The sequence below is a fragment of the Macrosteles quadrilineatus genome, unplaced genomic scaffold, assembly GCF_028750875.1.
Source record: "Macrosteles quadrilineatus isolate MER2022 unplaced genomic scaffold, UCM_ALF_1.0 Scaffold_7__1_contigs__length_78375512, whole genome shotgun sequence".
NCBI lineage: Eukaryota > Metazoa > Arthropoda > Insecta > Hemiptera > Cicadellidae > Macrosteles > Macrosteles quadrilineatus.
Genome location: NW_026542600.1, coordinates 19,457,980 through 19,484,253, shown reverse-complemented (window position 1 = coordinate 19,484,253; position 26,274 = coordinate 19,457,980). Strand labels below are relative to the sequence as shown.

At 34.5% G+C, this 26,274-nt stretch overlaps 1 protein-coding gene across 2 annotated transcripts in view; it reads right to left on the bottom strand.

Moving 5' to 3' along the window:
- The window catches only part of LOC128998515 (regulator of nonsense transcripts 2-like), a 54,964-nt gene extending 30,008 nt beyond the window's left edge, over nt 1–24,956 (bottom strand). Inside the window, exons 1-10 of one of the 2 annotated variants that reach the window (XM_054424686.1) lie at nt 24,817–24,956; nt 19,621–19,962; nt 18,731–18,886; nt 16,764–16,994; nt 15,523–15,718; nt 14,730–14,875; nt 12,543–12,726; nt 8,530–8,580; nt 7,604–7,788; nt 6,338–6,428 (exon numbers count right to left, since the gene is read on the bottom strand). In XM_054424686.1, coding sequence (XP_054280661.1) covers nt 6,338–6,428; nt 7,604–7,788; nt 8,530–8,580; nt 12,543–12,726; nt 14,730–14,875; nt 15,523–15,718; nt 16,764–16,994; nt 18,731–18,886; nt 19,621–19,956 — 1,576 coding nt within the window. In that variant the 5' untranslated portion in view covers nt 19,957–19,962; nt 24,817–24,956. The remainder of the gene's footprint in view (nt 1–6,337; nt 6,429–7,603; nt 7,789–8,529; nt 8,581–12,542; nt 12,727–14,729; nt 14,876–15,522; nt 15,719–16,763; nt 16,995–18,730; nt 18,887–19,620; nt 19,963–24,816) is intronic. The other variant, XM_054424687.1, reaches the window with a different exon arrangement.
- Nucleotides 24,957–26,274: the final 1,318 nt, after the last annotated feature.

Genomic DNA, 26,274 nt, shown 5'->3' with positions numbered 1-26,274 from the left:
TCTAGATAAGAATACTGCCCATTATCAAACACATCAGTCATGTTAGGTATTACTTTCTAACTAATGGGGGGAACGTGGTCAAATTTCCTAAAAAAGGTATGGCATTTGGTCTGTTAATCTTATACATTTCTATTTTAGTAGTTATATAATTAAGTTGATCAGAATTAGGGGTTGCAAACCCTCTGAATGGAGATTTTAAATCTGGAGAGTGGGGAGGACTGACAGAGTGTGGAGGGCTAGGGGTGGTTGACATTTCAGGGGTAGTGACAGGGCTGAGGGTGATATTACCATCACCTCCACTTTCACTCTCACTTGGCTGGCTCACATCATACTGATTAGCTCAAATTTGAAATATAGTATAAGGCATGATTTGTGTGTTTTTAATGAAGAACCAATCTTTGAAGTTTCATGTATTGAAATTAAAAATTTAAATATTATTGTAGCTTCTGTTTACAGAACACCTCACGTTGCAAACTTTAAATTTTTTCTTAATAAATTAGAGAGCTTATTAAAACTTATAACAAAGGCCACAAAAACCAAGGACATATATATATTACAGGAGATTTTAATGTTGACATTTTACAAGACTGTAGCCAAACTAGACAAAAATCAGACTTTATTTCTTTGTTAAAACAGTATGGATTTAAATGTAATTTCTACAAACCTACCAGAATTACGAATTCATCTAATTCATGTATTGATAACATCTTAACATCTGAAATGAAATCTCAATCTCCAGTTAAAATGAATTTAGAGTTGGGCCTCTCGGACCATAGGGCCTTATTTATAAATATTTCAAGTGAAATTAATAAGCCATACAAAGAAAGTAGAAATAAAAAATGTAAGAAAAGAATTTTTTCCAAGAAAAATATTTATGTTTTTTTAAATAGTAAACAAGCTACAAAGTTGGAATTATCTGTTAATAACTTTTTTGAAATCAACTGTTCACATTTTTTTCAAAATTTCCAAAGTAAATTTGAGGAAGCATTTCCTCTAAAGTTTTATAGTAACCAAAAAATAAACAAAAAAACCTTGGATCACTAAAGATATTAAAATATCTAGTGTAAGAAAAAGAGAGGTAAGCAGATTGGCTAAAACAAGTGTGTAATAAATTTAAGAAATCATGTAATGCTAGTTTTATAAAAACCTCAGAACATAAAAGTAAGGCTGCTTGGGCTATTATCAAAGCTGAATTGGGTTTGGGAAAGAGTCAGTCTACTTTTCCCAATATAAAGGTGGCTGATAAATCTCTTACAATTGCAAAGGAAATTGCAGAATATTTTAATAACAAATTTATTAACATAACAAACAAATTGGATTGTCCTCTTCTGAAATTGAGGCGGTACAACTAACAATAAAGGCAATGGATGAAAGGCAGACCCCAACATTTGATTTTCATTTTATTGATGTGAAGGATGTTATTAAAATTATTAAATCTTTCAAAAATAAGAAGTCATCAGGCTGGGACGAAATACCAGTAAATTTGGTCAAAAATGCTTCTAATTTAATTGCAGAACCTCTCTCTATCATTATAAACCAATCATTCCTCAATATTCAGGAAGTGGGCGGTACTGAAATTACTGTTCTCGTGGGAAAGCTTTGAGACATGTCTAAATACAATGCTCTCCTAAAATTTAAGTCAAATATGCATTTAAACGGTACGTTTCAACGAGTTTTAGGGGATGACGGTTTAACTAGAAAACCTGTTATCCAGACTGGCCTCAGTCCAGAGGAGTCTGGATAAGAGGGAGACTACTGTATTTCAATATTTGTTAATGTAAGCGAACATTTTAAAACTTTGTGAGATACAGTTGTGATTCCTTTTTAGCGAATTTCCCTATAGGGAAGTAGCTATTACCGTAGGTGGCATGGTAAGACCTAGGCCCGGGACCGATTTACTTTTTCATTTTGATGTCCCCAGTTTGAAGGTGTAAGGCGGGATAAACTTGAATGAGTTCGTGAACCAGCATGATCGGACCATGGGAACGGGGTTTTTCGGGGGTTTTATGGGGTAAAAATTGGTTTTTCTAATTTTTGACCCTCGAAACGCAAAATTTCCCAATTTATCTTGAGACCTTCTTAAAGAGCTTAAAAAAACAAATAATTTAGTATATCAAAGTGTTTTTGTACTATTATTAGTTACGGAGAAAATTCAAATAATTGTTATTTTAAAATTCCCATGTTATTCTTATAGGGAATATTGTAAAATGTTGTAGTCTGCTTATTTATGGATATATTTTGATCAAACTTGGTAAATTTATTTATTTTATACTAAGTAATTAATATTTCTCTAAAAAAGCCTATGTACTCATAAAAATTAATGTTAATTAAATACATCTAATTGAAAATCAATTCAGGCAACTGGAAATTCGCTTAGTCGGCAGGTTTGCTGCGGCGGGGGTATTTGTATATTAACTAATTTGTTATGTTATTGATATGTAGGATAAATAATCATGGAAGTTGACGATGACATTGTTGATGTGTGCGTGATATTTGATCACAAATTATATATTATAGGATACACTATAATAGTAGTAGTTTAGGATAGCACCATAAAGGGTTTGACAGATTTTAAAAGATTTAAAACCAGTTTATTCAAATTGTTGTCAGATAAATGCTGCTACAAGATTGGGGACTTTTTCAATTAGCTGTATGCAAATCAATAGTTAGTTGTAATGGTTGAACCGTAAGCAGTTGTAGGGAAGAAAGTGTATACATATAGATTATAGCTCTTAATTAATTAGTGCTGTAAATATGCCAAATGTATAGTTATGTTTATTCTTGACTTGACACAATTCATGTATAGAAATGTACTGTTTGAATAAAGGATTTTTTGATTTGATTTGATTTGACACAGTAAAGCTTTTAAAAAAGGGGGCAAATAGCATTATGAAGCAAGCCGATTCCGCAAAAGCAATGCATTTGCAACTTCCGGTAAAAGTGTTCATGTATTGTGTCGAAAAACATTTATCATTAAAAAGAATATTGGCATTTTAAAACCAAAGGGTTGCTTTGAAGAAGTAAAAAGGAAAAGTGTGCGCTTGATTGAGGCCCGGTTTCAATTACTACTCGCTGTTTGTTTTGTGGAAAATTAGTGGACTTCTCATCTAAACATAAGCCAAAGACTGAAAATGTGAAAGTAAGAATCACACAGTTTGCTGGAGCCATAAAAAATAATGTGAACAACGCTCTGATGAGTGGTCATTTAATGTACGCGGCAGGTTGGCATACTGTACAGAAAACCTTATGTCTGCAGGTTGTGTCTATCATCAATCATGCAGTACCAATTTTAGTGGTTGGAGAAATATTCCCTAAGAATACTACACTAACAAGAACTCTTCAGAAAAAGGGTGGATAGCTAATGAAGAACAGTATCAGGCGTTTCTTTGTACTTGTGATTCTTGTGAATCTTTTGACAAAATTGATGAAGAGCAGATGGTTTTTGGGGACCTAATTTTTAAAATGGGAGAATATCTTCCGGGTGGACAGAGCCGTGCTTATGATCGTACGTACATGAAGATAAAGCTTTTGGAATTCTATGGAGAAAACATTATAATATTTGGTAGTGTAGGGAAATCAGACATAGTAACGTTACATGATACAACTAATGGCATTCTTCGAAGTTACGATAAAAATACATCACATTCTCGTGATATTGAGTTGCAGAAAATTCAGTTAATAGAAGCTGCTGCAAAAATAATCAAAAGTGACGTCAAAACCCTTACCAATACAGGAATGAGTCTGAGTATTGAGTACCCATCACCTAATAAACTCATTCCAAATACATCAAAATTGCTGTTATCTAAGTTGTTTGTTGGAAGTAAAAATTGGTTCTGTGGGTCAGTCCATCATGCAATCTATCCACTCTAGAGCATTACTATGTCATTTACAAATTGGTCTGTCTGTTCAGCTTCATTATAATTATAGATCAAGGGGCCTTACTGACGTTCTACACAATCTTGGATTTTGTTCATCATATACGCTGAAGTATCTAGATTTGAAAAAAAAAAACACAGCGGTTTCAGGTGCCTGCACTTCTTTTAATGTTGCTGAAGACTCAACCCCTTTGCTAGCAGCAGGCAATGAGGATCACAATATTTGTATCTTGGACAATAAGAATAGGTTACCTTTCATGGTATGATTGGGGCAATTACTCCAAAAACACGATCTACCCTACTGTGAAAAGGGATAATGTTGGTGATATTGTCATCAAAAACTTGGTCAAAGTTGAAATTTTGGAATACAAACCTTCCAAAACCATACATATTATTCTGTAAACTTCAAATATTACCAAATGCTCCGCTTAATAAACTCAGTCCATATTGGCAGATCTCAAGATTAAAAAAACCAGGTCCAAGTTGGTCTGGAGCTATGCAGATAATGCATTCAAGATCTGATGTTACACACCCAGGGAAATATTCCATTTTATTTTATCCTAAAATTGATATGGCAGCGGGAAACATGAGTTGTATCTTTTCTACACTAACGTACCTTAACAAATTAGCATACAACCATAGTTTTCCATGTGTAGTTACTTTTGATCAGCCTTTATTATGGAAAGCTTCTCAAATCATGAATACTGAAAACGAGCTTTAAGACATTACTTTAATGCTTGGAACATTCCATAGGCTGATGAAATGTATTAGGTGCAATTGGCACTCTCATGAATGAGAATGGATCAGGAGTATTTATTTTTTATTGATGACTGGAAAAGCTGTTTCTAGTGCGATGAGAGGACATATGATTGTAGATGCAGCCCTCAGTACCCTAATAGTGTCAGAGGTTTTTCCTCCCAATGAACATGGAACTTCCCAAGAATTTGTCCAGAAAACTTTGTGACATACTCGAAGGTATTATGACCGGTCAAAAAACTAAAAAGGACATTGAGCAAAGTTATGTGTTATCTTTAATTGACACTGCTCTGGAGACAAAGACAAATCCTTTGCAATCCTCCTCGAGAACTAGTCAACTGTGGTTGGAATATCAGCGAATTATTATGACTGTACGAATTTTTATAGAAGACGACACAATTAACTCCTGGGATCTGCATTTGTATGCTATGTGTGAGATTCTACCGATAGTTGTAGCATCCAGAACATTGTGGTTGGTATAAAGAAAATAACGTTTACCATCCAATACTGACTTACCACCAGCTCCATGTTCTAAAACTGAAAAAGTTCAAACCGGTGTTCCTCAGGGCTCTGTACTAGGGCCCTTTTTCTTTAACGTCTACATTAATGATCTCCCTATAAATATAAATACACAATCTGTTATATATGCGGATGTACATTGTACATATTATGAATAAAGACATATTTGATTTGCTTACAAACAACTTTACTCGCTAACCATTCTAATTTAACAACCCTGCACTAAATTAGTCAAGAGGCTGAACTGAGAGCATATGATTGGTTTTCAGAAATTTGAATCAGTTTGCACACATACAATCTGTTTGTAACAAAATTTCAAGAGTGAGGTGCTTGCTGTGGAAACTTAAGGATTTTGTTAGTCAAGAATATTTAAGATTGGCATATTTTGAATTCTTTCAATCACACATACTATATGGTCTTATTTTGTGGGGCCACTCTCCACATATTAATGACATCCTTTTACTCCAAAAAAGGTGGTTCGAAGCATTGCTGGAGAATGCTCAGCTACACACTGTAAACCCCTTTTCATTAATTTCAGGATACCAACCATAGTAGATCTTTATATATTGGTTCCAAATTCTAATATATACAAAGTCAAACTTAGATTAATTCTCTTTCCGAAAAGACGTACACAACCACTATACCAGAGGTAGGGATACAAGATAAAATAGATATATTGCAGCACAGATTGGCAAAAACCAAACATTCACATAAATTAAATTGTATAACGTTTTTTAATAAGCTGCCTGAAGAAGCAAAGTTAGTTTCTTTCAGTATTTTTAAAAATAAGCTGTATGACTGGATTGTTAAAAATCCCTTTTACAAAATTGATGATTTTTAAAGTTGTGAAACAAATATTAGATTTTGAAGAGTAAGTTGAAATAAAGCTTTTATTTTCATGTAAGTGGCCATTTAAATTTAGATATATTTTACTGTAAACACTGAATCACCTTGTAACTGTGTATAACAAATGACGTGTCCTATTCCTTTTATAAAGGTCAATGGAAATAAATATTTATTATTCTTATTCTTATTCGTGGTATTTATGCCTATGTGCACCTCCTAAGAGTTATGAGTTAAAAGTCTCCTTATCTCTTAAGCGATGCGTCTGGCTAGCTGGACTATAGTTATTTGCATCCATGAAAATAAGACTTGATGAAATACCACTTTGCTACGTTTAGCTGTACCTTCGATAGTTTCAGCCACCACTTCTTCTTCTTTCTTGTCATCTTCCAATTCTTCTTCTTTGAGATCTTCATCGAGTTTCTCTTCCGTCATCTAAAATATACAATAAATTATTATAATCGTTAGTACATTTTATATATTTCTAAACGGACCGTACTTTTAAAATATGTATTCCAGGTAAAAGTCTTCTTATTTTATCATTCTTACTGGCTAAGACCAGCTGATTCTATAGTCAGTGCCAGGATAGCTGGATCTAGTTGTGAACCATTGCAGGGTGAGTACTGTGAAGGTAGCGGCTGTGAAATGTTTGATCTGAGTGAGTGGTGACTGGTGAGTGTAAGATTTGATTTGTGTTTGTGTAGGTAAGTGAGGTTTTGTGAAGTTGTTAGGGTAAAATGTGTGTGTGGAATGTATGAGCCAAGTCTCAGGCAATTCAAAATGTTTAATTTTTATTAGGATTCTTCATCTTTTATTATTTTTAGATATAAACTGAACAGATAAGAGAGAATATATGCGTGCATATTATTTCTCTTATTTTACTTAGTTATTTTTATATTTGGTGTTTATAACTTTTTTTATTGGTTATATTTTGTGTCAATATATAATTTAGTTTTTAGTGCAAATTTCTTTGTGTTACTGTGCGGATGGACTCAATCCACACCATAGACACTAGCCCATTGGGGATTTATTTCAAACTTTGTATTTGTATTTTTCTGTATCAAATAGTTTTTTATTGAAGTAAAGCTCATTGAATTTTACATTCATTAATGTTAATTGAAGCTGGTTGTACAAAGAACTGATCAAGTTTCAAATGAAGGAACCGACTGTCGAATTACCAGTTCTGAACAAGTATGACGCATAGCTAAATAAACAAGTAAATGAGAAATCACATTTGTGAAGAAGTAAGAAGATTTACAAAGTGCAAAGCAAATGAATACCCTGTGTACAGTAGAGTCCCGATTATCCACGATAATGAGTGGCTGAGTAATGAATGATCGTAATTCTAACCTAAAATGCCCGAGAAGAAACTATAATTGACTTTAAATTTATAGTTAAGCTGTTTAAGCTTAAATATACATTTAGGTAAAAATGAAAACATTTTAAATGCAGTGTAAATACCTTTCAACTTTTATCAACTCGCTTGTTGTAATCGATGACTCATCAATAGTCGGCAAAATAAACTACGGCATCTACTTGTGGATAATCAGGAGCCTATATTAAGTGGGAAAGTTAAAAATAATTGAATAACGTAGGAAAGAGTACTATACCGTAGCAGAAGAGGCTTTATCTGATTTGACAACTTTGTAGTTTGGCAAGTAATCTTTGAGGTTGGGAAACTCTGTATAGAATCGCTGTGTTTCTTCATCTTCCCAAAGGCATATGGCGCATGAAGGATCGTCTGAGTCTGTTATACCTCCAATACTGAACATTTCTGCTTCTGCTTTACTAAGCTCTAAAAAAACATAATTATTTCAAAATTTCAGCAATGAATTTTGTATAAGTATTAAACAATTTTCAACCTGCACTTAATTTTTATCTGGTCAAAATGAAAAAGTTCGTTTTTGGTGGCCTGTTACTATTTGGTAATGTATGTGTGGAAAAATTGCGATTTACACTATTTTTAAACCACTACTGCAACCATATGCAAATGTAACTGAGTAATTATTTTACTAAACTAATACACTGTTGAGCAAAATTTCAAGTTAAATAACCTAAATGAGAAACAGTTTTTAATTGTTAAGGGATTCATGAAAATACAGTCATAAATACAATCTATAAATTACCTAGTCATTCAGTTGACCTAGGATTATAGACTGGTGGGACAGTAGGTACGGTAAATATATTACCAGAGGGTTCTAACTTATTCTGTGTATTAAACCCTGTATATAGGTTGCTGATAATAATATATAGACGACCACTTTTCATTGTATATATTTAAATGAAAGCTGCCATCTTTCACATAAGTATTTTTTTGGCGAATAAAAAAACAAGGGGTGTTACTCACTACCATAAAATCAAAACAAAATAAACATAAAAAATCTGGTTAAACAACAAAAAATATTCCAAACATGAAATTAAGAAGAAATGCAAACAACCACAGAGCTTTTTTTGGTAGCATATGTTTTATTACAACATGCAAAATGACAAAATCCACAAAAAATAGGCATGGTTTTAGCAAACAGACAGACGATACCTCTAAAATTGCCAAAGTTTTCAGTATAAGTGTTGGTCCTTGATGCAAGACCTGTATTACAATAGTTATGATTATAAAATCTATTAAGAACTTCAAGATTATACATGAATTAGTTGTAAAATTATTAACAGAAGAACTAGAATTAATATTTTAACCGCACTACCGTAATTAAAAATATATAACCATATATTTGAGATTTTATTAAATACCTGCTTGAAAATTGAAGATTAGATAACACTAAACTAGGCTACAATTGTTAATTAAGCATTGTCATAATCTATTCTGGTACATTGACATATTGGATACAAACAAGTTTCACTTGTAGAAAATAACCAAGCTTTTTTCATACCATATTTCCTTGGTAATCTGATTTATTGTACAAGGGTAGTGTTTCAAGTAAGGGCCGTGTTTGTGTATAGCTCTGTAGATTGTGTATCCACAGCATCAGTTCTCACCTCTTACTGGCATCCTTGGTGAACAAAATTACACCATTTGCAGCTCTGTAGTTGATGTGTACATTTCGCTGTGTGTTTTTTGAACTATTGAATCTTCAACCGCGAGTGAGAAAAAGGTCAGTGATGCGTTTTTAACCACAAGAAACACATGGGCAGAAGCCATTAGTTGGCAGATGACTGAAGTTTATGACCGTAGTGCAATTATAGAAGGGAAAGTGCAGAAATGGGCTAGGGAGTTTACAAATGGCATTGCAAATGTTCATTTAGGAAGGATTTTTTTGTGGGTACCTAGACTTCTCACAGAAGACCACTAAAGGAAAAAGGTCCCCACAGCCATATTTACACTCCACAAACCATTGTGGCACTTAACCCTCACTCATTGCGTTAGGGCTATAACCTTCAGTCATCTAGCGATGAGTGTTGGCATTATACACGTTTCTTTTAATCAAAAAAGGTATCACTGACCTTATCTCGCGTGCGGCGGGAGATTCAATAATTTAAAAAGTTTTAAAAAGATACGGCGAAGCGTACACATCAGCTACAGAGCTGCAAATGGTGTTGAGCTGCAAATGGTGTCATTCTGTTCACAAATGATGCCAGTAAGTGGCGAGGAGCCTCATTGCAAGGCGTACACAGGAACTGCAGAGCTATACGCGAAACGGCCCCTATTTAAAAAACGACCCTCATAGGATTGATTTTGAAGTTAGAACTTATCGTCTGCTAGCTTTTACAGAAACAGGAACATTAAAATTAGGGATGGGTCGGTTGTTAAGTTGATTGTCTGCTTTTTGCCAAATAGACCGAAAACCTAGAATTGACATAAAAAGTTGGTTTCAGATTCATCAGTTGCTGTGCAACAATTCTACCGTGCTTCGGTTGTTGGTTAGAAGAACAAGAACTGTCTATCGGATGTTTGTTTACAACTTTCATAATTTATTACTAGGAACCCCATTAAAAATTCAACAAGACAATAACAATTCTGCAGAGTACTCAAGGTCAGTTTGAATACTCAAGGTAGGTTCGGTTGGTTGGGTAGTTTCAAGTAGTTGTTAAAATCATCAGTCCAGTAGTTGATCTCGTAAAAGTTTTATCACTTTGAATAGTTTGCCACTTTATTCGTTTATGACTTTCTTAGGGTAACTATGCAATCGCAAACCTTTAAGGATTTTATCTTGGAATTAGTTTTAAGATGGCTAGTAAGTAAATTTCCACCTCTGACTCTACAGTACAGTATTTTGTCTCGTCCATTCAATTCGCCACTGGTCTCTGCTTACTGTCAAACTGTTGATGGTTTCTTAAGTTATTCAACTTTTAACTAATCTGTAGTCATATTTATAACTTAAAATATGTTTTTATGGATAATGATATTTAATCTTTCGATTGACACAACCAAAAACCGAATTGATGAAATCAGCAACTAACTTATCAATAATTGGAATATATAAGCCTAATCAATTACCAAGAAGAGGATTTTTGTCTTGGCATTTTTACAACATTTATAACGTATAACTTATAATGTATTAATATATCAGGTAGGTACAGAGATTGACAACAATAGAGATATCATGGCTATAGTGGATTGATCAAAAATTCAAGTTATAGGTTGAGACAAATTGTCTCGGTAGTTTTGCCTTCAAATCTGAAGTCTACTGGAACGATTCCAAGCGAGACGGATTCTTCATTTGTCATTGGGCTTTCAAAGAATAATTAAATGTCGATGTTGGATAGTAACTAGACCAGGGTTTAGACCCTTTCCATAAAATTTATAATGGCGTTTGCAAATATAAATAAGAAATTATGTTATTGATCGCCGAAATCCAATGCTTCGCTATTAATGTCAAGGTCATTATATGATTACAGTTGTATTCTACAGAAGTTACAAAACTAAACCCACACATGGATGCTATAATATGTACTTATTCTCGATTTTTTTTTACGTGCTTTTAAGTTTTAAAACGACTTTTCGTATATATATTTCTACTTTTTATGCTCCCAACGTTGAAAGGAAAGTCCCTAAAGTGACCTTATATAATTTTAATTTACGAAAAAAAATTAAAAGGGGTGAATTTTCAATCAAAAAGATAATTTTTAACGCATTTTCTTATGGAGAATTAGCATGCTTTGACAGGCAAACTAGACGTAAACGTCAGTAGGTGAATTATGGGCGTTTAGCAACAGAAAAAGCATTTTTGTCACTTCTAGGTTAGCTAGAGATCTGAAATTTTTTGTGAAGATTCGTCTGGATACAAAACCGCCATGAAGTCCCAAAATTTAGTTTTTCCGACTGCAACCCACCAAATTAGTTCCCTTAAAACCCCCTTTTTTTTAAGAACACTTTTCTTTTTAACTGCTGTAGCTCGAAAACGATAAGAGCTAGAAAAGATTTGAGTGAAAATCGTAGGTTCACAATGAAATGATATACAAGACACTATTTGGTTTTTTTTGAAAATCGCACTTCTTCGCCTTCAAAAACCGCCCTACTTCCAAAAATTGTGAAAATACTCAATTTTTTTACGTGTTTTAATTTTTCAGACGACTTTTCATACATATATTTGTACTTTTTATGGTCCTAACGTTTAAAGGAAAGTGCCTTAAGTGACCTTATACCAACTTACTAAAAACTAACTTAACTTACTAAAAAAAACTTACCAACTTACTAAACTTACTAAAAACTAACTTACTAAAAAAAATAAAAAATGGTGGTTTTTCAAACAAAAAGATTGTTTTTAACACTATTTTAACGTATTTCTTATAAAAAAGTAACTTGCATTGACACATAAACAAGATCTAAACGTAAGTAAGTGCATTATGGATGTTTAATGACAGAAAAAGCTTATCAGTGACCAATTCCATCTTAATCCCCCCCCCCCTCTTTTCATCCCCCCTTATAAAAATTTATGTTTAACTGTTTATAGACGTAGAAAATAATAAAGATGTTTGCAGCAGCGAGGTCAGCCCCCGAAGGGGGCCCATTCTTCGTACCGATGATTTAAACCCCCCCCCTTGCCCCCGAAGGGGGCCTAAGACTCTCTATAAATATTGTTACCTCCCTAAACACTATTGCTGTATTGTTGTCGCTAAAAATAGGTTTTCAGTAAATGACCTAGAAAATTTAAGTATTTGAGCACCAAACACACATCGAGACTCAATATATCAAGACTTGTTTAATAATCCCGTAACAAATACTCTTTATGAATTACCTAGCAGATGTAAAGTTATAAGTTTTAAAAGCAAAAAATATTCACAAACAAAATCCTGTCCCCCGAGGAACATTCCCACTTACCCCCAACCAAAAAAGGGGGCCTGGGGGCGGAGCCCCCAGCGAGCACAAGGCGAGTATGTACTTATAACCTGGCTCGCAGTAGTTTTAACTTTAAAATCAAACCTAACAAACAACAACAAAATCAGACTGCTAAAGATACGTTAAAAGTATAATAAAATATATCTTAGGTAAACAAAATGAGATTTTTTACAATTTTAATGAATCGAGCTTTGAGTTTATCACAAAATGTATTGTATACCTTAGCGATTTAAAATGTTAATTCTGATTTTACTCACTTTCTTCAGGTAATTCTGGAACATCTTCATCAAGAATCTCAGCGAAGTTGACAGTCCCGTTGTGAAGTTTCTGGAACGAAGCAGCAAGGGCCTCTCCTCGCTCCTTCCTCTCAGAACTAAGCTCTCCTTTAGTCTGCAGAATTCTTCGGTTTTGTCGTTCAAAAGCTTGCAACTCACCATGTTCCTGGAAATTAAAAGTTTTGGTCAGACCAAAGGTTAAAATGCAAAAATATTTTACGAATTTCAGCTGACTTAACTGTTCTCATGTAAATGGAAAATCAGATTACCTAATATTCTAATGCAACAGATAGCATAGATTAAACATGTCCCCTAAAAAATCTACAGACAAAAATGCTAAGGGATGTTGCATTCCAATTTAGGTTGTGTGTGATGTGATGTTTAAGATTACAGTAGAACCTCAATTACCCAGGGTAATGGGGGGAGGGAGACCACGGATAACTGAAAACCACCATGTTGATCCAACATGACATAAAAATATATTACAAACCAATAAAAACCACCTAATACTGTATAAATGGACATTAATGTGATAATAATATTACATTTTACATGATCAAAATATAATTAGCATGACACAATCATATAATGGTAAGTCATTAACCTTGGTTCAGTTATAAAACCTGTAAAGTTAAAAATCGCAGCTTGCTCAAACAAACAAACATTTTCTAATACTGTACAGCAATAAATTACGCAAAGAACTGACCAATAGAAAGTTTACTAAGCTGCTGCTAGTCATAATAATGTTGATAAAACATTAGATAACTCATTAAAAAAGTATAAAATCATAATACTGGCACTTAAAGATAATAACAACATTAGTAAAAATAAGATAAAGATTATAATGACATAAAAACAGGTTACTCTTCCTCTTTGTCCTATTTTTCTTGGGTTTCTCTTTGTCCACACATTCATAAAGTTGCCATGGTTACTAATCAATCAACCAACCAAGACTACTTAAGTTGTCATCACCCAATCACAAGCATTATGTTGTCAACAAAACTGTTGTAAAATAGCACACAGCTGATAGATGTGTAAGGAGCAGACAACTGTCAGTGCAGTGCATAGCTTGACCTTGAAGTGGTGGACTGATATTTCTTTGTTATGCTTCCAATTTTTTTTTTAAATGAAGTGTGATGTTTTAAAAACAATGATGTGGGAGCCAACTACATATGGCAGAAATAGTAGAATATACAATGTATTTCAACAGATTAGACTAAAAAAAAACACAATTTAGAAAATTTTCTTCTTGAATAATGAGGTTATGTAACATAATTTTAGAGGCATATATTGACCACGGTTAATTCACCGCCTGGTTGATCAGCCCCCGGTTAATCGAGGTTCTACTGCACCAAAAAACGCTAGTCTCCACATCCTAACCCTTAAAATATGCTTTTATAATTTATTCTTAAAATCAAGGAAACTGTTCTTGTCATTTCATTCAAGGTTTTCTCTTGCAGTATCCAAACCAAGAAATGTATACTTCTCTTCTTAGTTTTCATAACTTTATTTCAGGGTGTTTTTAGGTTGTTTGACAGTTAGAGTTATAAAATAGCTTGTAATTTTAAATATCATGCTTTTATTCTGTGATAATGTACAAATTGTAAGGAAGGGGTTAAAACTGAACCCACAGTGCTCATGTACTGCTCAACTCAAAAATATTCTACAGCTTGGGTACTCGCATACCCCTTCTTTCAATCAAGGTTTGTTATACAACCTTATTGATCAATTCACAGCTAATTGGTGGTTTCAACTAATTGATCTATTGGAATAACAGTACACATGAGATGCAACGATATTTTTGAAAGTTACTGAGCAAGGAAGTGGACATATAAAATTCCTTTACAGATTATTAAAGGAATACAAAATAACTATATCAAAACTATATAAATACTTTTTGCAGAGCAGAATCATTTGTCTTCCTTACGTTTAAGTTAAACTGCATTAGCAACCTGCAAAGTATATAGTTGGTTCAAATCCCAGGTTTGCAGACAATCAACAATTCTACTTGCATACACAAATCTAAGGTCCATGTGAAACACAAAGTAAGACTAGAACAGGGTTTCACATAATTTAAAATACAAATTTAGCACAATTAACTGTTTTTGAATTGCACGCTTACCATTGAAAGTAACTCAACTATTAACTTCCCAAGACAAACTTTCCTACCTTTAGAAGATGTTTACAAAGTGAACTGTAGTAGTCTTTGACTAGTGACCGAACATTCTTCTGCTTCTCAGGAGGGAGCATGGAGCTTCTAGGGATCGGAATATTGTGTTTTTCTGACAGAACTCGCATAGTTCTTGGTACAAGACCTGAAAATAAGATCCCAGTTAGCCTTTCTTAAAATATTAATAAATATTTAAAAAGCTAAGGCATCAAAGTACAGTCAAATCTCTGTGATTCTGCCTGCACTAGTCTGGGTCATCCTGTCACCCTGTAGTCTGAGAAATTGATATTATAATATTATATTTATAGCAGTTTTCATATGTGTTTGTACTGTGCAGAACAGTTGCCTCACTTTGAGTGAAATTGTGTTTGTGAAAGATCATATGTCAAGATGAAAGGTGTGCAAGCTGCTCGATTTTTGAGCAGAGTCGACTTCGCAAAAGCCGGTGATGTTCACAATTTCACCATGATCAAAGGAGACCATAATGATGTCACGGCGACCATGGCAAGTGTTTGTAGTATGTTTCCTTATAGTTTTCCCGTGTGTTTCATGGCAAAACTAGACCTTTAAGGGCACAATTCTATTTTATTATTGTGTTAAAGATAGGAACTGAAGTGTCTAGACTTCAAAAATGTAGACTTAAACAAACCAGTTTCCAAATTCAGGTTGGATGAACTGGCAGTATTTTCCAGGACAGAGGTGGTCAATCTGAACAGGGTTTGATCCAGAGTGTGTCATCAGAGGGTCTACAGTAGTTTTAAACTTATCAAGATTTCTGTATTTGGAACTTACCTGCATAATCTTCTCCACAATGTTTGCAGAAGCTAAGAATGATGCTTATGTTATTGTGCTCTTCTCTATCTGATGTTGAGAGGAACGTAAGTACATTTCCCAGTAGTGTTAGAGCCTCCTTGTACTGGAATATCCCTGAAGTGATCAAATCCCCATAAAATCTGAGGTCCACTCGCAGCTTACTAGGATTTGCAATCTGCAAAATCACATTGATAATTTACGTAGTATCATACTTTATGAAGTAGCACAAAGTGTATAAAAGTGTGAAAAATCTTATGAAAATATAAACTGAAGTTTTTACCTAACAATCTAGACTAGAATTCCAATCATCTCGATATACTGGGACCAGACCCGTACCTGGATGGTGTAACGAGTTATTTTTCCTAGGGGGGTAAATATTTGCTATTTGGGCCGCGCGTCTGTTGGGGTAAGCAAGCGGCGGTGGCGAACCTGGCTAGCGCCCTTTGACCCGGCTTATCAGTTCGGATAAGCTTGGGTATCCTGAGGATCTGAATGGAGAAATAAAAATTTTAAAAACTGTGCGCTAAAGTAAGGCTTTCTGTATTATAATCTATGCAAGGAAGCCCACTTTGTCGGGTGACTGTAAGAAAAATATATTTGTGTATTTTTTTAAACATTGATCCGTACAATCAAGAGTCCTCACCATGCCAATCTGTATAACCAAGGATAGTATTGCATTCATATGACTGGGACAGGTGGCGTCGTCCTGTAATCCAGCTACTAGGAGGTCACGTATTGTGGATAATTATAGGGATGCACTGTGGATGAGATGCACCCTGGTGTGGATTAATGTCCGCACTAGTGAGTACTACGACTACTATCCTAATAATTAGACCAATTCGTTAATTACGAGGAAAAAATGTGGTTCGGATTCCACAATAAACTGTAGGTCCCTTAGTTGCCATTAGCTGTATGGGCTATTAATTAACAGCTGTGTCCAAGGAACATGTCAGCCTTAGTCACTAACAAGACTACAAGATCGCACCACTCATCCTACACTCATCCTACACTTATCCTTCACTCATATTTGGGTTAAAATACGCACATAGTGGTGTCCCCATCTTAAATAATTGATAATAATTGATAATTCGACAAATGTAAACACAAGGTTATATGAATATTGTGCAGTCACAAGTTAAGATTTACAAGTATAGTAATCAATTAATTTAAAACAAAACATTCTAAGAACCAAATAAGATAAAATTAGATAGACATAGTACCTTTTCGTCCTTCTTTAAAGATAGAGTTTTCACCCAATGTTCCAACAGCACTTTGGAAAACTCTAAATAAGTCGTATGCATCTGGCTACAAAGCAAAACTGCTGCAGGAACATCGTTCAGTTTAAGTTTAGCTTCTACTAAAGCTGAAGCCACCTCACTTATATACTTCGACAGATTCAAGGTAGACATGTCTTTTATCAAACTTGCCAGCTGTGGTGCTGTGAAGTTTCGCTGAACAAAACAACAAACCATTACTTGCATTAGAATTACAGGGTTCGCTATTAATTAAAACCACTGACAAAGAGGTATAACATAGCCAAACACGAAAAATAGCTAACAGAGAATATATACCATATGTATTTTAGACGTGGCAATTATATTAGTAAAGACAGATAGGTACAGAGCACCTAAATCAAAGATAAAACTATAAAATAAACTGAAAAACCTTTCACTGATTTATAATAGACCAGGCAAATTTGACTTGTAGCGCCTAAAAATTGGGAGAAAGCTGGAAATCGTTTTAACCTGCTCTGGAGATCCTAAATAAGTTTAAAATAAGTTTGCGATGGATTCTGAAGTGAGCTAAATGTATGGGAGGCAAAAAACTAGGCTAATTTTGCACCATCCTACAACAAAAGTGCAACAGTGCATCCTACAAAAAAAGTGTTTTCATACTTTTCTAAAGAACATTAAATTCCATGTCGAATGACATTAAAATCATTCAAATCGGTTCTGCCGTTCTGCTACTACAGGTCGTCAAAGTTCAGTAATTTTAACCTAAAACCATTGCATACACTGCCATCTGGCGGAACACGCTGTAATCATCAAGAATAGAATGACAAGGAGAATGTTAAAATTACTGATTTTTGATAACCTGTTGTAGCTGAACGATTGAACCAATTTTAATGATTTTAACGTCATTCGACGCAGAATTTAATGTTCTTTAGGAAAGTATGTAAACACTTTTTTTGTGGGACGCACTGTTATAAGCAAAAAGCTTAAAAAAATTAGCAAAATCGGCCTAGTTTTTTTGCCACCTATACACTTAGCTCACTTCAGAATCTGTCGCAATCTCATTTTTAACTTATTCAGGATCTCCAGAGCAGATTTAAATGATTTCCAGCTTTCCCCAATTTTTAGAAGCTACAGCTCTTTTTGGGCTATAAACCTTTACAGATTCTAAGAAAAAATACTTTGTAACAGCAAACCCTACACCAGTGTAGTTTCTACCATCATCAGAGCCCCTGAGCAATAGCTGGATATTTTTTATTTGAATTTTTTTTTCTCAGAAAGATTATTGTATGAGTAGCTGAAAGGTTATAATGTTCGCCTTAAAATTTGAAGGTCACTAGTTTGAATCCAAGAAAAGATTGATTCCGGACCCAAATGCTATTTTTCATTGGGATTGCTATGTAACAAAAGGTCGACATTAAACGGTACCAAGTCTAAAATATGGTTCATCCCCTTTTAAAAACGTATAAAATGTCTATGTGTAAAGTTGCCATTTTTAGCCTGACACTGCCAATGTTCTTCATTTACTGATCCCCAAGGTAGTATGTCTAGACTTGGGTTTTCTTTCACTTAACCCATGCATCCAAAGTTTTTAAACATAATTTTATCTTCTTACAGCTTTACTAGTTCACACTTTAAAAATTTAGATAAAAACTTCCGAAGAATCTTGGTTGAATTTTAAAGAAGTGGCTGCAAAATGGGTACTATGAAATGGGGTAGAGTTCTTTATTTCCTGCAATCTACTCCCTAAAGAATTTCTGTATTAGAACAAAATATTAGTGTTATGTTATGCAACCTTTTATTGCGTGCTCTCAGTCCCTTGACTCAAACTTTCTCTTGTAAGCTAACAAAACTTTTATCTCTTTCCAATAAGACCCCTTAATTTTATTTACAAAATACAACCATAATAAGTTACTAGTTTAGAAATATAAAAATAAATTATAATTTTAACACACCAGTTTCCTGATAAATGCAGTATTTTTCTTTAGACTAGAATCCAGTTTAGCGAGCGCTGCTTCTTCAGGTCTGCTAGGTGCCTGGTTTTTTTCTCGCAGTTGTAGTTTTGCTTGAGCTCTTTGTTCCACTTCATTAATGAAAGAAAGTAGCATTGCCTGAAAGTTTTAGAGACTATTATTTAGAGTAAGTCCTTACTTATGGTTCAATATCCATTATAATTAGTCTATAGTGACTCTGATTTTCTTTTTACTTGGATAGTTAGGATATTTAGTTTTAGTGTGTAGTAAAAAGGGAATTAAAAACAAAAAACTGATATATTTGAGGAGTTAAATAGTTATTTGTGTAACCAGTGCGCAAAATGACACTTTGCTGCATTTGAGAGAAATGTTCACGCACAAGCCACTTGAGTGCAGCAAAGAGACTTTGCGCTTGTGTTACACATAAAATTTTCCTAAGGTTACTATAAATTGTATATATATATATATATATATATATATTAATGAGTAATTGTATATGCAGATGAACCTTTACTATGCAGGTTCACAAATTAAAAAATCCAAATATAAATTAAATTGTTTCACAAATAACAAAATAAAAATCTGAATGAAATTTCACAAACAGTATGAATCAAAATCTGGATATAATTTTTTTATGTTTTTGTTAATACAAAGTCCAAAGTGTTGAATGACAAATTAGCGTTTTTCTATGAAGAAAGAGTGATCTAGGCTATTACAAAAAAGTGGTACAAAAAAAAACCAGAAGAGCTTTGCCTTTATTTAATCAAATTATTTGATTTAATCTGGATTACATTCAACTCTAGCCCAATTTAATGGTGGTTTACAGTATTGTACTTTATAATATACATAAATACACAGGACATTATTCTTACCTTCTCATCCTCTTCAATCTGTTTGGTTTTGCTCTCTTCATTTTCATTGTCAGATTTTTCCTTTGATACTCCAACATCGGTACAGTTACTGCTGATCTCTCCTTCGCACTTTCCTTGATCAAAATTTGGGGCTTGATTCTTGCCTTGAGCATCTTGTGGGTTATCTGTCTCTGATAGATTAGTGATATTTAATTCATCTGATTTTGCAATTTGATTTTCTACAATATCATAATTGGTTTTAAAATTCAACTTGATGTCATCAGCAATATTAATTAGTTTTTCATTTTCAAAATGTTTTGTACCATCATGGATAACTGTTGATACTTGTGCCTCCATTTCGTTCTGCAATAAATTGAAAGAAATGAAGAAAAGATAAAAACTTAAGAACATATGCTTAAGCCCAGTTTACATGAAATAAGATGTTAATCTAACCTTATTAAGTTAATAAATACAATATTATTAAGTATACTTAGCCTACCTTAGATATCAAAATGTATCCGTCCTTTACTGTAAGACTTATTTTAATGCATACTTTTAATGGAATGTTAGTCACCACAAATAAGTGAAACTTGTGAGGTAGCCTACAATAAATAGCCTTAGTTGATAATTGATTTATTTTTTATTATTTGCATTTACTGGTTCTTGGTTTTTAATATAAATAATGGTCTAAGATATGCAAGTTTGTAAATTATTAATTTAAGATAGATTTAGTTGACGCCATTCAATGTACAAAACTGTACTTTATGAATAAAGTATATTTGATTTTAAATCAAAATCAAATCAATTTACTCATCACAAAAATTCATAATGCAGAGGCTGAATATCAGCAATGAATATGTGACATGTAAGTACAAATCATGCATTATAAATAGATTACACATAATAAATATATAAAAATATTAAGATTACAGTTGACAGGATAAAAATGAATTAATGTCATAAGGACAAAGTGCAATTAGTCAGGTTGGGTAGCAGGAAAATATTTCAGTTCTGGCAGACAGGCTGCAATTTTAGGTGGTTATAGTATACAAGTTTCTGAACCTAAAACCGCCCAGACCCCAATTTTTAAGGACCTCGGTCGTCCGTAATGACGTCATCAAAATGGCGGCCGTAAGAGGATGTTGAGTCCCCATGAATTGGCTATAACGACCGAATGCCTGAACCGATTTTCATGAAATTTGGCACACAAGTGCTTGAATACATTATCTCGGCCTGGGTTGAAAATGGTCAAGTTTCATCAAGTCATTTCAAAATGGCGTCCATTCAAAACTAAAAAAATTATGAGGAAAATAATTGTGAATTGTTTTGTACAGGTCGACGTTTAAATGAATTCCCCCTCCCTACTTTTTTATACATTTCTTAAGATATCAACTCCGAACCACGTCAGATAATTCTAGAGTAGCGATTACTTCATTTCGACTAGTTTTTATTTTATCCGTTTTTTGTTATCAAGCTTTCTTGATAAAATATAACAATTATTTTGATTTAAAATGTCAATATATCAAAAACCAAACATGACAATGAAAAACTGATTGCGGCATTGAATTCAACATAAAAAAGTAGTTCAAAATGATGGGTCACAACACCCCCTTCATATTTAAAATAATTTATCACATTTCAAAATGGCGGATCCAAGATGGCGGCTGAAAAAAATACATCCGTCATAACCGAGTGAAAATAGGTCAACAATAAATGGTGGTGTCCACTTATCTTTATCTAGCACTATTTTGAGATTATGGCCTTAGTTTGTAAATGCACAATGTTATAATGGACTAAAAATAAAGTTATAAAAAGTTCTCATAACTTTAGAATGGATCAACATTTTTTTAACGGATTGCAGCATCGTATTCAGCGTAAAGGTTTTGTTTGAAACGGTGGGTCACAACCCTATCTTTACATTTGAAAAAATATTTTTGTATCCAAAATGGCGGATCCAAGATGGCGGCCAAAAATGTAAACCCAGTCAAAATGAAGTACTTGCTACTCTACAATGATCTGACATGGTTCAAAGTTGATATCTTAAGAAATGTATAAAAAAGTAGGGAGGGAACTCTTTTAAAACTCACCCTGTATAAAACAATTCACAATTATTTTCCTCATAATTTTTTTTAGTATTGAATAGCCGCCATTTTGAAATGACTTGATGAAACTTGACCATTTTCAACCCAGGCCGAGATAATGTATTCAAGCACTTGTGTGCCAAATTTCATGAAAATCGGTTCAGGCATTCGGTCGTTATAGCCAATTTATGGGGACCCAGCATCCTCTTACGGCCGCCATTTTGATTACGTCGTTACGGACAACCAAGGTCCTTAAAAATTGGGGTCTGGGCGGTTTTAGGTTCAGAAACTTGTATACTATGACCACCTAAAATTGCAGCCTGTCTGCCAGAACTGAAATATTCTGCCACTATATGCAGCTATACGACCCCACTAAATAGGTTTTTCTGAAAGTTTCTTTTTGATTTGAATAGTATCACTAGTAAAAATATGAAAAGGTGTTTCTAGGTCAACAGTTTGGGAAGGACTCTCATAAATACATATTTTTCACAACCACAACTGTTTAACTAAAACATATAAAATACTGTTATTTTTAGGTAGGGCCTAACTAAATTAATGTAATTAGACCACTTCATGAGTTCTGAAATGTTACAAATACTTTTGTTCTATCTAACTATTCTATCTAAACCATTTCAAGTTAAGGTTGGATCCAAGCTAAACCGAAAAACCTCTGTGCCTATAATACAATTTACTGAAGTCGGTTACCATGTAATTAAGTTAATGGTTTTTCGTTCTTATAACCTTATAGCAAAGAGCCTAACAGGTATTTTTCTTGTCCTCTAAGTTTTGACAGAGGTTTTTATGAAGTCTATGACATTATAATTCATAATCTAAAAACGCAGTAGGCCTACCTGCTAAAACTTGAAAATCAAATTCACACTTTTAAGGGGTATCTTGGTTACATTTCAGGGGTCTTATGTTGGGCACACATAAGCTACAAATTCAGGAGCAGAAACTTTGCAGACCTCAGAGACGAATGGAACACATATGGTACACATAGGCCTAAGCAAACGGTGTTAGCGCCACTGCAGCGATGTTGCTGTGTGCAGTTGATAGTCACTAGGGTCTACTTCACCATATAGTGCTCTTGGATCCGTTTCTATTTGAACGGCCAAATGCTTAGCAATATAGGATTTTCTAACCCTGCAGTTGTAAAGCCTACCCAACAACATAAAATTTCATCTGGCCATCTTCCTAAAACCTTCCAGCGGTATGCAGAATGTTCTGAGCTGCAGTTATTTTGATATTCCTGCTTTTTGGGAATCTTCGGCCGGCGCCACACTATCCCGTTTTGTGGGATGCGGTTGAGAAGGATGCGCTTTTCCCACATTGACATTACAGTACCCTGTCACACCATCTTGCTATACCGCAATATACTTCGAGTGAAGAGCGTGAGCATCACATGCTGTGCACTGTTGATAGCGACAACAGTAGGGATAAACAGTAGGGCACAACAGGATGGTGTGGCTGCGCTCATTTAAAAGCATGTGTTTCAACTTTTGTCCCGTCGTCCGGTCGTCCCGCTACACTGCCGCAGCATGCGGTGGATCCTGTCGACGCACCGCAACCTCAACAATGTGACTGCGCCCATTAAAACCTATGAGTTTGAATCATCCTGCTGAATGGCTACCGTTTGACCGGACCAGCGAAAGTGGATAGTGAGGCCTTATGAAATTAACTCTTTTTGAGACAACTTCAAGGTTTTACAATCAAAAAATTACAATGTTGCTGTGATTGCAAGATATAATCATGAAGCCACTGCAATCATAGGAGATAATCATATTGCTTGGTCGCCATGATCAGGGATAGTTCTGGAATCAAGAAGTCCCATTGGCTCATTGCTATTATTAAGGATTAGGCCTAGCTGTGAAATTTGTAGCACAATTAAGAGATGACAAATTATTTGGCTCATTCACTGCTATAGCCTAAGGATTAGGCCTATACGATAGCAGACTCTTCCAGTCCTTTCTGCGGCAAAGTACATGCATGTAGGCCTAATATAATATAATCATGTTTGTCTTAATTTTTATGTCATGTGTAAGCTTTGTGAAACTCATTCTTGATGACCAATAAGTGGATCCTTTTGTTAAGCCTGAAGATGGCAGAGTTTATAATAACTGCTGATACATATGCAGCAAGTTTCACCACACGATACTCTACTTGTTAAGAATTTTCTGATGGCTAAGTCATTAGGTTCTCAGAATTACTCCTTAATACTGTAATATAGGTACCTGGCCCAGGTAGCTGCAACCTAGCTCTCGGGGATGCACGCAACTTGTATTGTCATCTGACTACCTTCCCTGTACATGTGTACTGTCACTGATGTCCACTTGTTTGAAGCTGCACACACACCTATGATACTTTCTTGGTTTGCGCTTGTTTGGTATTCATTTTATTGCAGCTTATGAACAATATGGATTTAAAGAGGGCAATACATTTTTTGATAAAAGTGAAAGTTTGTAATCAAGCCTAGCTTGGATAGGCCTTCTGAATCTTTAGGTAAACCAAAGAAGAAAGGAAACGTATCTGACAAGGAAAAAGCAGGAAATTGATTCCATCTTGATAAAAGAATCATACAACACGAAACGGAGTACTTTTTAGCGAGAAGGTCACAGTAGGGAGGCCATATGGTTATGTGTAAAAAAGAGATTTTGGCTGGTGGCCCCCACTATAATAGAGGATAAATATTAGCGGGCTTAGCAATAAATTGTAATCCTAGTATATAGCAAAAATTTTATAACAGATAGGCCTACTGTATAATTGTTGTATAACTGGGACAAGCGTGGCTGCAACTTGTACAGGACGGTGGCTGCGACTAGTGAGATGGTGGTATTAGTGTGTAATTCGAAACTAAGTGGGATACCTTCAAGAATACAAGTAAGTAATTGTGCCAACATAGGCCAACTAGGCACCTTCCTAGTTTTGAGTGTTCAGCACAGGTTAATTAATGATGCAATCTAAAATAAAGGGAAAAGGCATTCACTAGGTTTTAAATGGTGGAAAAATGTTAGGGGACTTAAATGTACACCTATGTCTCAGAGGTTGAATAACTCTGTCTAAAATATACAACAATTTTATCTAAGTTAGGTTATACTTGAGAGGAACAGTTGATTTTCAGTACTAAACTAAAACTTACAATAATGATCTTGATGTCAGATAACTTCCATTTATAAATGATTTTATCGATTGATTTGGTAAGAAATGATCATGATTATTCTATCGTCGTCACTTTTGACCTCACATTTCGTCTTTCTCTCAAAGCATCTACATCTAGTCAGTGTAACAACACACTTTTTTGACATACCAACATTTATGGAAATGACAACTGACACTGACAACCAGCGTTGCCAATCCACTATGGCCCGATTACCCCCTCCAAAGCAAAGAATTACCCGCTTTTTCTAAAAATTACCCTCAACAAACCAAAAATTCCCTTTTAACACTCTTGCCTGTCTCTAAAAGTAACGAATAAAAACCCTGATAAATTAGTTTTGAGTAATCCCACAAATTAAGATGTAGTAAAGAACTAAATATAGGACTTGAGACTTGTAATTAACCTTCATAATGAAATTTCATCTTACTGACCTTACAAAAATAATTTCATTAGTCCTACAATGATTTGGTTTTTTTTATGATAGCCTATGTCATATACTTGTTTAATAATGAGTAAGTACTGTTAAAAATTTTATTTTTTATTAGTTTTAGGGAGAAAATAGTTATTATAACCGATCAACATTATTATTCCCCTGTTTTATGTTATTCATCTTCTTTAGAAGTAGACTATAGTACGGTATTTTCCTTCCACCATGGTATCAGCGTTGACTGTAGTAATCAGAATCAGAAGTTTACTACAGTATAGTGAGAAGTAAAGTGAGAGTGAGATCAGGATCACGGATCAGGCATTTAAGGCCAGGCAACCAAAAGTTTTTCACTCCAATCCAAAAGAAAAGACTACAAACAACCGTACTGACTGAAACTGAACCGAACCGAACCGACTGAACGCTGTAGCCTACAGCTCGTGACATCTAAGCTGGCACTTGGCCGATGGCTAATAGTACCTTTTTCAAAAACATTATGTCCCGTCATGCGGGTTGCATCAACTGTCCTCGCGACCCATATGAAGGCGCTCAAGTACAATACAAGGGGAGTCAACCCCGTGAGGCAGCGGAAATGTTTGCAGTCCGGTCTTTTCCCTACCTCCACCCTCCTCCCGCCTACACTGTCCTCGCCAGGCCAAGTGCCAGCTTAGGTGTCACGAGCTGTACTCGAATTGACTTTATATCTACACTACTAGTGACTGAGACTGATGAAGATTAAGAGAAGTAGTGTAAAACAATAAAAAGTCTGTGAAATAACTTTAATGAAAAAAACACAGGGAAATTTTTTTCTTCTAGTGAAATATAAGTAAAAATACGAAAAACAAATAATATTTCATCAGTTGTCATTTACCCGCTTTTTACCCACCTATTTGCCATTACCCGCAGCATTACCCCCAGGTAACTAAATTACCCGCTTTTCGGGTAATTACCCGCTTTTTGGCAACACTGCTGACAACTGACAAGTAGTGCCTGACTCTGATTGAAACTTACTTTTA